General features: G+C 38.8%; 1 protein-coding gene across 1 annotated transcript in view; it reads right to left on the minus strand.

The window, feature by feature from the left end:
• Nucleotides 1–2,090, minus strand: part of LOC124093318 (fatty acid desaturase 2-like protein FADS2B) — a 31,221-nt gene extending 29,131 nt beyond the window's left edge. The window contains exon 1 of the mRNA XM_046445754.2: nt 1,485–2,090. Coding sequence (XP_046301710.1) covers nt 1,485–1,811 — 327 coding nt within the window. The 5' untranslated portion in view covers nt 1,812–2,090. The remainder of the gene's footprint in view (nt 1–1,484) is intronic.
• Between the last annotated feature and the right edge of the window lie 9,549 nt (nt 2,091–11,639).

An 11,639-nucleotide genomic window follows, 5' to 3' on the forward strand; every position in this document is an offset into this window, starting at 1 on the left:
CACTTTTTTCAATTCTCTACTCTAGATGTCTACACAGTGTGTATCTTCCCAGTGGACATGATACTCCCTTTCTTTGTCACAAGCTTATACTAATTTTCTTAAGGAGAAGTTTGAACCTTGTTTAAAAAGTCATCAGATCTGACCAGAGTAGAATGGCAAGATAAGTTCAGAAAGACATTCATCTGACTGTAGATATTTGACTATTAGAACAAGACTTGAACAGAGCAGAGATGAGAAATTGGAGAAAAATTGAGATTTGAAGAAAATAGAGGTTGGTAATATAAAAATGGAGATATTCTATATTTTACAAAGTTGTCAGGTAGCACATATCATGTACAGATTAGTGCTTAGCAAAATGATATCTCCAGTTGTGTGTTTTGAAACCAGTTGGAGAAGTTATATGCTAATTAGTGACATCAACAGGTGTAATAAAATAAAAAATCCCAGGTTTAAATTTCTGTTCTGTCATATGAGTTTTCTGACCTGGAATTAGTGGTTTTCCCCTCTAATCTTCTGTTTCTTCATCTGTACAATGGTGGAAAATAAGATTCGCAGTTGAGAGAAAACAAACAACCTTATAGAATATTTTAAAAGGATTCTTAAATGCACTTAAGAGTTTGGAAGACCTCCTTATCAATAAAGGGAAATTTGTTTTTTAAAGAACCAAGTGTACGAGACTTTGTGGTTAAGCTTATCTCATTCCAAAATTTGGCACTATCAGTTGCTGGCTGTGCAACACATTTTTACCTCTTTGAACATCAACTTTCCCATCTGTAACATGGGAATAATATTCACCTTCCTTATGGGGAGGTTTAAGTGAGTTGGTGCATTTTAATGCATCCATAAAGTAGTTTGTATCATTTTTGTCATAGTAAATGAGTTCCTGGATGCAGTAGAGCTTTGCAAAACCTAGAAATCCAGGTAACGTTTTGATGCTCACTAAATTAACTGCTTTCTTTCTTTTAGACACTCCAATTATAGGAGTCTTAGAAGTATTTACTTGGGTGAAGATATTTTTTTTCTAGATTTCACTCATTTATTTGTAACTTCTTATAATATAGTGATTCCACTTCAAAACAAAGCAACAAACAAACAACAACAACAACAAAAACCAACCAAATAGCAACAACAACAACAACAAAAAAAAAAAAAACAAAATAAAACACAACCCTAAGGACAAAATGAAATCCAGAATAAACAAGTACAGTATCCAGTATGTACATATGAGTTCATCCCAAACTGGAAGCAGATGACAGGTAGACCTTGATTCCTAATTTGCTTCCAATTTCTTGTCAGAGAGGAATCCTGAAAAATTGGTTTGGGAGGAGATGATCGGTGGCAGAGCCTGAACACGTAATTGAATGCTTTTAGGAAGAGAGCCAAGATCTCAATCACCCAGCAACTTGGAGGCAGAGAGAGGGAGAGAGTGAAAGAGGGAGAGAAGGAGAGAGGGAGAGAGGCTTTGGAGTCTTGGAGTTTCTTACCGTGGCGTCTTCCCCAGCATAGTGGTTGAGGACCCGGTGCCCACCAGGATGCCTTTTGGCCCAGTCAGTAACATTATAAACTTTTCGATGGATTACCAGCCACTGGTCGTTCTCCTGATTGTGCCTCTGGATCTCTTGCCAGGTGTACCTGTTGAGACTTTCCCTGAGCCCATTGCTCTTGCCGTTCGCTTCCTGCTTTCCACAGCCATCCGTTTTCCCATTGGCTATTGGTTTCCCATTGGCCTGGTGCATCCCGTCTAGGTGCACTCGACTCCTTCCTGCCAGGCTCCCTTTGTCTTCAAGCTTTTCTTCAACCTTCATGGCCATTAGATCCTTGGGATTATCTGGGTGTACTCCTAAACCCTCCAATCCTCTGCTTGAACCACAAAATGACTGCTTTTCTTCCCTTTCATTCCATTGAGGTATGATGCCTACTCGGAAAACTTCACAGCCTAGTTGCCCCTTCACAAATCTGATGGTGCGCCCCTTCCCAGCCGGTCCTTACTCTTGTCTGTTTTGAATCTTTTCTGCTCTGAGGGAGGCTAGGCTACCTTTCTCTCTTCACATTTCTCCCTGCTGGCTGGCCTCTGAGCAGCATCCTCATTCATCCTTAAATGTCCCTGGGCAAAGAGCCTTAGCCAATGGCAGACGGGCAGAATGTTGAGTCCCGCCCCAGGGGGTGGGGCTAAACTCTAAGCAGTGATTCTCCTGCACTGTATCCGGGTGGGTTGGATTTTCCTGCTCTCTGAGGTGCCTGTGGATGCAGACATTTATTTAGGTTTGTTAACTCGACATGTGGGCAAAAGCTTTCAAAATCTCCAGGGTGACACAATGTTTGGTGGACTTGGGAAATGTTCTTTTGACAGCTGTCATTTCAACTAAGGACTTTTAAATAATAGTGTAAAACTTTTAAAAAAGGTTTTATTTTATAATATATACATATTTAAAATAACAACAAAAACCCAACCACTAAAACCCCCAATTTGCATAAACCAGTTTTTTTCCTTCCTTTTCATTTCCCTTTGAAAATTACCTAAATCTTTCAGCCCATTTGAAGGTAATAGCAAGGGATGTTTGCTAAAGCACATGATGGTTTACAAAGTCCCTGTCACATGTTTTAGCTCTTTTAATCCCACATCAATCTCTTGAGGGAGGTGGTGTTAGTGTCCCATTTTCAAACAAGAAAACAAGGTTCTGGAAGTCTCAGGTATCATGCCAGAATCACCCTGTGAATGAGAGCTAAACTGGTGAGTGAATTCAGGTATTCTGATTGCACATTCCAAGCTGTTTCATCTTGTTCTCAAACTTAAGGGTTTTTGTATTTGTAAAACTGACTTGACCTGGTGGTTTAGAAATAAGACAGACGCAATTCCAGGGTACAGAGTGATTTATTCTAATAATAAGGGACAGAGGGACTTATTTCAGTATTATTTATAATTCTGAATAATCAGAAGTGGCCTTAATGTTCATCAATGAGGAAGAAGAACTATATTAGTTATGTATATAGAATGAATATTATATACATATTAAAAATAAGTTTGTACAGAATTTTTAATGGAACAGATTCATGCTTGCAGTACAACAAAGGAAAAATTAGTCAATAAACTGTTTACTGAATGGGATATGATTGGAAGAAAATGTTCCCAAATATTGTCATTAGTTTTCTTTGGATTATAGTGCTATTGAAGATTTTGTTCTTTTGTATTTCTTGTGGTACTGACAAAATTTTATTCAAATAAGTATGTTATGTTTATAATGTAGAAAATAGTTTTTTTAATTGGTGCATAGTAATAATACATAAGGGTAGGATTAATTTGATATATTCATACATGAACTTAACAAAATTTGATCAGTTTAATTCTCCAGAACTTCCCCTTTCCTTCCCCTGGTCTCTTTTCTCTACTCTATTCTCCTCCCTTCTATTTTCATGAGATCTCTTTTTTCCTTTTCTTTCTAGATTCCACATATGAGAGAAAACATACGACCCTTGACTTTCTCAGTCTGGCATATTTTGCTTAATGTGATGCTCTCCAGTTCCATCCATTTTTCTGCAAATGGTATGACTTTGTTCTTTGCTTTGATGGAATAAAACTCCATATATATATGATGGAGTTTTATTCCATCAAAACAAAGAACAAAGTCATATATATATATCACATTTCCTTTATGCATTCATCTCTTCATGGTAGGGGACTAAAGAAAGAAAGATAAATTATAGATTTTGAAGCCAGATGGATATGGAATTATATTTTGTTTTTTAAAACTTTATTTTATTTATTTATTTTTATGTGGTGCTGAGGCTCGAACCCAGCGCCTTGCACGTGGTAGGCGAGCGTTCTACTACTGAGCTACAACCCCAGACCCTGGAATTATATTTTAGCTCTATCAATTATTAGCTAAAGAACATGAATGAAATTACTTCTTTGCACTTTTTGTGTCCCACCTGTAAAGTGAAAGAATAAGCACAATTTTCAAGATTGCAATGAATTAACATAAATTCCATAATATTTACAGAAAATCTCAGTAGTTTTCATGATTTCTGAATTGGAATAATCTATATCCAATATGCATCCGTTCAGTATAGGTAAGTTATATGTATAAATTCATAGAAGTTTGAGAACAACAACATGTTTGGCACTTTGATGAGGGCATCTCAGGAGTTTGGCTGGGGCAGTTTTCTAGAATTTCCTGTAAACTTGAAATAATGTGGTTTTACTGTGTCATACCATGCAGACACACTGGCGGGAGAGGCCTGGGTATATGTGTGGGGTAGCTAGAGACCTTTATTTCTCTCATTCTTGAGTATAGTGAGGGCAGCCTTGACTCACTCTTCATGTGCAAAATGTCCAGAATGCTCAGAAAGTACTGGTAATGAGGTTTTCCTAGCTAAAGTCCTCAGTATCCTTGGCCCCTGTTAAATCTCCTTTTCAGAATGGATGTGAGTCTGTCAGAATGTGTCTGGGTATATGTGGGCTGTTCAGATCTTCCCAAAACATGGAGGGGTCTGTCTCTGACACTGAGAGCTAAGTCTTCCTCATGATGCTCCAATATGGAGGTTTAAAAGTTAATGCCTTTCTTTAGATGTAACGCTCAAGATTGTTAAGATTACAAAAGATATGTTTAACCTAAAACTTCTTTTAAAGATAAGATTCTGAGATATTAATCCCACAAAGAGTTTTATGAAAAGGTGGAATATTTTTTCCAGTGCAAGGTGAGCCATCCAGTCATTTATTTACAAATCCATTCTTTTAACCTGTATTGAGCAGCTTCTAAGGGCAGGAACTTCTGTGGGCTGGCACTGTGACTCCAGGCCCTTTTACTATCTTAAAAACAATTGAATCTTTTTGACCTGTCACTCAACAGGAAATCAGAACGGGAGTTACTCCGACTCTATCATGCCAATTATTTAGGAGACTCCAAGCAGAATCTCTGCGTCAAACCAGTTCAACCTTCAGAATACTGGTGTGACCACTGCTCAGCCTGGCAGTGGTTGGAGACATTATGGAATACTGTCTCCATAATGTTGGAGACATTATTGGTAAATCTTGACTAAATTAATGGAAAAGAAGGTCATTGAAAACCTTATTTACCAATAACAGTATTTTCTACTTTCTATGCTAGATAACCTAGAGATGAAAGATGGACAAAACTTTCTTTTCTTTGTAAGAAAAGCTGCAGGCAAGAAACAAAATGAATAAAGAAAATGCACCCCCATCTCTATGCATTCAGTTTTTTTTGTAGAAAGCTACATAGCCAGAGTTCAAAATCAAGGACCAATGCTTCCCATGTTAGGAACTTGGACAAGCACCTCAACCTCTATGTTTTTCTGAGGTCTCATTTTAAAAACATGATAAAGCTAATAATACTTGTGCCTCATAGATTTTCCTTTGTAACAAGTAAATATGGTACTTCATGTATTTTTCTTTGTGACAAGTAAATATGTTGATTTATGTATAGTGCTTCAGAAAATACCTGAAAGTTCTCTATAAATGTTAGCTGCTGGTATTATTCTTTTTAAAAAAATATTTTAATTGACATAGTAATTGTACTTATTTATAGGGCATGGTGTGATATTTCAATACATGCATACAATATAGAATGATCAAATCAGGATGATAGGTGTATTCATTAAACTTATTTTTTTTGTGTGTGTGTGTGCCACCATTAAAAATTCTCTCAAGTAGCTATTTTGAGATACACAACTAATTGATGTCAACTATAGTTATCCTACCGTGCAATGAAACATTAAGAGGTTATTCCTCTTACCTAACTGTACCCTTGTGCCTATTAACCATCTTCTCTGTACCCTTCCTCTCCGTGACTCGCCCAGCCCCGGTAACCACGATGCTACTCTTTACTTTAATGAGATGTGTGTTTTAGTTTCTGCGTAGAAGTGAGGATGTGTGGTATTTGTCATCTGTGCTTGAGACATTTGACAACACAATATCCTTCAGTTTCATCCATGAAGCCACAAGTGACAGGATTATATTCTTTTTTTTAAGGCTGAATAATCCTTCATTATGTACATATAGCACATTGTAAAGTCCATTTTTCTGTTGATGAGTACTTTGGTTAATGCCACTTTGGGGTTTTCAGGAATGGTGCTACAATGAACATGAATGGCCAAATGTCTCTTTGACATACTTGTTTTCATTTCCCTTTTCACTACTAACCAGTAGTAGTGAAGCCAGAATTAGGCAGGCAGTCAGTTTAGATAGGTAAATGGAGTCAGGTCAGATCAAGGAAGCTAATTTGGGTGAGTCCAGAAATCTGGAGAGGGATTGAAATGCTAATGCCTTCAGAGCTCTTCTGACACCCTTATCAAGATAACCTGCCCCTGCTCCAACCTGTTGCTAAGATAACCTGCACTCAGGATTGTCCCTCCCTACAGAGAGTTGTTAATTACACCCCCTTCCTGCCCGGGTCACACCACCTTGGCCCTTTGGCCCATCTGCTTCCCATATTTTGGCCATCCCACCGAGCATCTCCTGGTCCTCGTCAGGTAGATAGGAGAAAGAGAGATAAAGGAAGAGAGCAGGAGAACAAAGGAAGCCTAAGACATATAAAAAGGTAGGACACCCTCACTTCTTGGGATGCCAGGATACCAGCTATGGCCCCCTTCTCTCTCCAGGGAGAAGTCTATGTTACCCCTTTTAAATAAACCCTGCTTTATATGCTTGCCTCGGAGTGCTTCTCTAATGTTACATTTCAACTTGTGGGGGAGCAGAGCTCATCATCATTAACTGGCAGTATCAGTAAGATTGTTGGATCATAGGGTAGCTGTATTTCTAGTCTTTGAGGACCCCCATACTGTTTTCCATAATGTCTGTACTACTTTACACTCCCACCAGCAGCATGAGAGTTCCCCTTGCTACCTTGTCCTTACCAGCATGTGTTATCTCTGAGTCAACATAGCATTCAAAGACAGTAACATTTCATGAGCAATTGGTGACGATGGGTACTGAATCCTTACAATATTTCTCTTTTCCTAGAGGAAATGAGAAGATCAGCATTTAGGTGGTAGGAAAAGTGACAGACATACATCAGAGAAAAAATTATCAGGCACAAATCACAGATTGTAGAAGCAGGCTGATTTTTATCCTCCCATTCACCAGGGCCTGACTTTCTGAACTTCACACATACCTGTTGCGATGGGCAAAAGGTGCAACTTATGCAGTCAAGGGAGAGAAATAAAGAAAGTCCATAAAGAATGTCTGCCTTTTTCAATGTTTTATTCACTCAGATTAATACAGTTCACTCAATAGGCTCTTAATCAAGAAAATGACAATCTTTAATGCTGGGCACTGCAATAGACATAATCAATTCAAAGGACACAATTCTAAGTTAACTCTAAGCCCTGCAAACACACTTAATCATGACAGACTTATTATAGACATTCCCCGCATGCTGAGCTCAAGGGCCTTGAGTGCAGACGCACACTCACTCAGACCACAGTGATCAGGTCAGGAAGCCACAGAGGCTTCTCCTGGTGTGGAGTTGAGGAGACGGTCGTAAGGAGAAGTTGCTCTTCTCACCAGCGTCAGGAGGCTGCTATAGAGTTTGAGAGTGGTGAGGACAATGCAGAGGATCAGGCAGATGAAGAGAAGAGTTGGGATGTCATCAGGCTCTCCGGCGTGTGCATCAGTGTCAGCTGATCCTAATGTCAGTTCATTTGTACCATAATTTATTGCCGCAGTCTGGCTGGGCACAAATGCCGCAGTCTGGCTGGGCACACAATCACGAGCCACCACACAGCTTGTAGATTCAAACAGCAACTCTTTATCCCCGAACTCACACCAGCCGTCTACAATCACATTCTGGGGAAATCCCAGCAATTTATACTAAATTTTCAGGGCTTCTGCTCACCCTTTAGGCCCCTATCAGCTGTTACCATGGTTCTTAGTGACATCTTACGTTATAGAGTCAGGACACATGGTTTGGTGATTTCTGTCCTGATCTCACACCTCTTATCAGGCCAAAGGCAAATAACATGTGACTTTACCCTGACTCTTATCAGGGCTATAGAAAGTGACTTGTCTTTATCAGACTATGCCTGATTGACATATTGGAGGGCTTTGTAGGCTGGTGCCTGGTGGGACTGTAGGTTTATTTAAAATGGAGTTACTTAAGCTAAGGCCATCCTTACAGTACCACTTTGGAGCTGTTTTCTAGGCTCATTGTTTTCTGAATCAATAAGTGATCATTCTCCAGCAGTGTAATGTCACACCCAAATAAAACAAGTCAAACTTATGCATAATCCTGTAGCGATGTCCTTAAAACCAGAGTATTCCTCCTTTAGGTAAAAATGAAAACCATTTAAAAGGATGATCTGTGGCTGACTCTGTTACTAGTCTATGCCACTTTTGGGTCTTAAAGATTCAAACACTATAGCTAATGGAGAAGAAGATCTTTGAGGCTGGTCTTAGCACTAATAGAGTTGTTCAAGCCTCATCCATACTTCCTTCTTAAAAGCTGTACATCATCATATATCACATTCAGAGAACCTCAGTTTTAGTTTTCATCAAATTGAGTATAATACCCACTCTGCCTATCTCTAAAGAGCTGTTGAGACTTAGAAGAAATAATGGAGGTGGAAAAATGGTTTTAATGTAAGAAACCTGTTATTATGATAATTGTAATTTTAAAATGAAGGCAAGATATTCCATGTTCTCCATGGGAACGGTTTCAACTGGATGTACTATGTTGCAGACAGAAGAATATAACCATTCTTCTTAACCAGAGAACCATGTAGAAAATTGGCTTGAGAAAAAGGGAATTCGGTTCTTCCGTTGATTCCCTACCTACCCACATGTCTATTTAAAAAGTGCTCAGAGCTCCCTGAGGTCTGACATTATGTACGTGTATGAGCACAGTCATCATGATAACTGGCCAATCTGCTTTCTAAACGGGTTCTTTTAACTTGGGCACACCCTGGCTTTGAGTGTATGAGCCACTGTGCAAACTGCACACCCATTTTTCTCAGGGCAATTGTTCTGAAGCACTGCTTTATCATTTCAACAAAATTTGTTTGTAAAACACTGCAATTAGCTGTTGGTGCCTTGGGCCAAAAGAGTCTCATTGTTTTGAGGCAGACATTCTGGAAGGACTGCTTCAGCTGGTCCCCTATCAGCCTGTGACTGGCTGGCCTGGGCACTGCCATGGGCAAGATTCAAATGGGGCAGCTCTGCTTGGTTTTCTCAGAGACTCAATAGTACCCTTTCCTGTCCTGGTCTCAGCTGCGACTTTATCTCATGCGGAGAAAATACAAATGGAGGTCTATTTCCTGGGACACCCGAGACTGCTTAACCGATCAAAGACGAGATGAAGAAAGCCAGAAGACAGGGAGGGATTAAACGCTAGAAGAAAGGGAAGGTTTTTTTTTTTCAGTTTTTTTTTTCATTCATTACTCAGTTTGTAGAAACTAGAATAGGATTAGGTCCTCACCAAGTATTAGTTAAGTTAGAAAATAATACACCAACAAATGAGTAGGGGTTCATACCTAATTTCAGGTTTGACAGTGACCTGTAGCTGGTCTCTCAGTGAGAAAGAGGATGTACTTGACAAGCATTTGCTGGCATTCCTCATATTTACTTATTTTATTTTACTCAATTCTCAAAATAGTGGTGTGTGAGAAGTGTTAGCACTATTTCTCCTAAAGGAAAGAAAAAAATCAAGCCCAAAGAGATTAAATATGCTAGAGGCTAGATAGGTTAAAAGCAGGAGGGATGATTCTCTCATACTTAATATTTAAAGACTGTCTTATATTTAAGAAAAGTAAATGCAGGGCTGGGGTTGTGGCTCAGTGGTAGAGCGCTCGCCTAGCATGTGCGAGGCCCTGGGTTCAATCCTCAGCACCACATAACAATAAATAATTAAAATAAAGGTATTGACAACTACAACTAAAAATTAAATATTTACAAAAAGAAAGAAAAATAAATGCATGTCCTAAGGGCTATGCTTCAGATGGCTTCAAGTGATTGGTTAGCGAGATTTTACTTGCAAACTTTGTGGCGGTTTTACTTCCGGCTCACCTTGATTTTGGGAGGTGCTGTAGGTTTATCCTGTGGTTTTATGAGGCCTTTGGCTTGCAGTCTTGATTTGATAAAATTTATATAATATCATTTATCCTCCAGAATTCAGGGGTCATGGTTATGTTAGAGATATTTACCTACCTTTCCTACCCACCTATGTAGATGCATAAGGTGGAGCTTGTGGGAAAATAAGAGTGTGACCTGACTCACTGCAACAGGCCCCACAGCAGATGCTGGCTCCTCCTTCTCCCCTCCCCTTCCCTCCTTCTTCACCTCTCCTAAACTTTTCCTTTTGCCATCTCACACTTGTCCTCCTTCTTTGTCCTTTCTGGGAAACTTTGATAGGATAATGATATCTCTCTTTTCTCTATGTCTCTTAAAAGAATGGAAAATAAACACTACACGTCTTAAGATTTTTTAAAAATTTTTCTAGTTGTAGTTGGACCCCATACCTTTATTTTATTTATTTTTTATGTGGTGTTGAGGATTGAACCCAGTACCTCACAAGTGCTAGGTGAGCGCTGTACCACTAAACTACAACACCAGCCCATTAGGTCTTGATGTTATTTCCCTTGAGCCCATGTGTACAGATGTGTACAGGCACCCTTGAGTGCATACACACACCCACACACACTTCTTGGTGTACAAGGGACCGTTGCCCTGGCCTGGGTAATCTGATCTTCAGGCAAAATCGAGGCAGATGTTTGTGTGTGAAGGTAGGAATCCACTTTGTTGATTCATATGGTTTGAGAGTAGTGAGGTTGTGGAATCTGTTTTAAAGTAAACATTGGAGTATATTTATTTTCTATCTTGAATATGAGTATATTTAACCTTATTTTTAGCAGAGTTAATATACATATTATACATCCTATAATTATTACAAAACAATTTACCTTTTGTAGAAATGATGGATAATAGAATTATGATAAAATGGGAGCATATAAGAGTTCATTAAATTTTAAAAAAACACTGTGGATGACCAGGGTGAGATCTTTATTAATCAACGATCATTGCACCTCTTCATTTTAAAGAGAGATGAACTTTTGTATTTCTAGAGAGTTTTAAGAATCCATGTGTTACAGTCATTTAAGAACCAAGTGATTAGATTTACTTTTATCACTTCCCTATTTTTAAAAAATTCAAACCTATAAGAAAGTTGCAAGACTAGAGAAATTAACACAGAACAAACAAACAAACAAATGAATAAAACATTCCTGACCTAAAAATCCAAAATCCTAATTCTCCCAAATATGAATTTGGGGGGGGGGTATGGAAGAGTAGTAAAAGCCACTTAGTTTTACCATCTTGCTTTATAAGAGAAAACTGGTGATCAGAGAAGCAAATGACAAGCCTTATGTCACACAGTTAGTGAGTAGGAAATGGGATTATTGAGCACCTTTCTTACAGAGTTTACTGTGACAAGCAGAAAGGTGTGTTTAACGTAATACCTGACACAGTGGAAGAATAAATCAATGTTATCCGCTAAAAAGAGTTCTGTGCAGTCGAACGATCAAACACAGAATGACAGAATGAGGCTGAGGCACGTTCCATCATTTAATTTTCCTGGTTCTCCAAGGTTCTGAAGCTCACAAGGAAAGGCAGAGCATCAAAAGCACCTGTCTGA

This window comes from Marmota monax, unplaced genomic scaffold (assembly GCF_021218885.2).
Source record: "Marmota monax isolate L192 unplaced genomic scaffold, Marmota_monax_Labrador192_F-V1.1 WCK01_AAM20220418_F8-fsc00038, whole genome shotgun sequence".
Lineage (NCBI taxonomy): Eukaryota > Metazoa > Chordata > Mammalia > Rodentia > Sciuridae > Marmota > Marmota monax.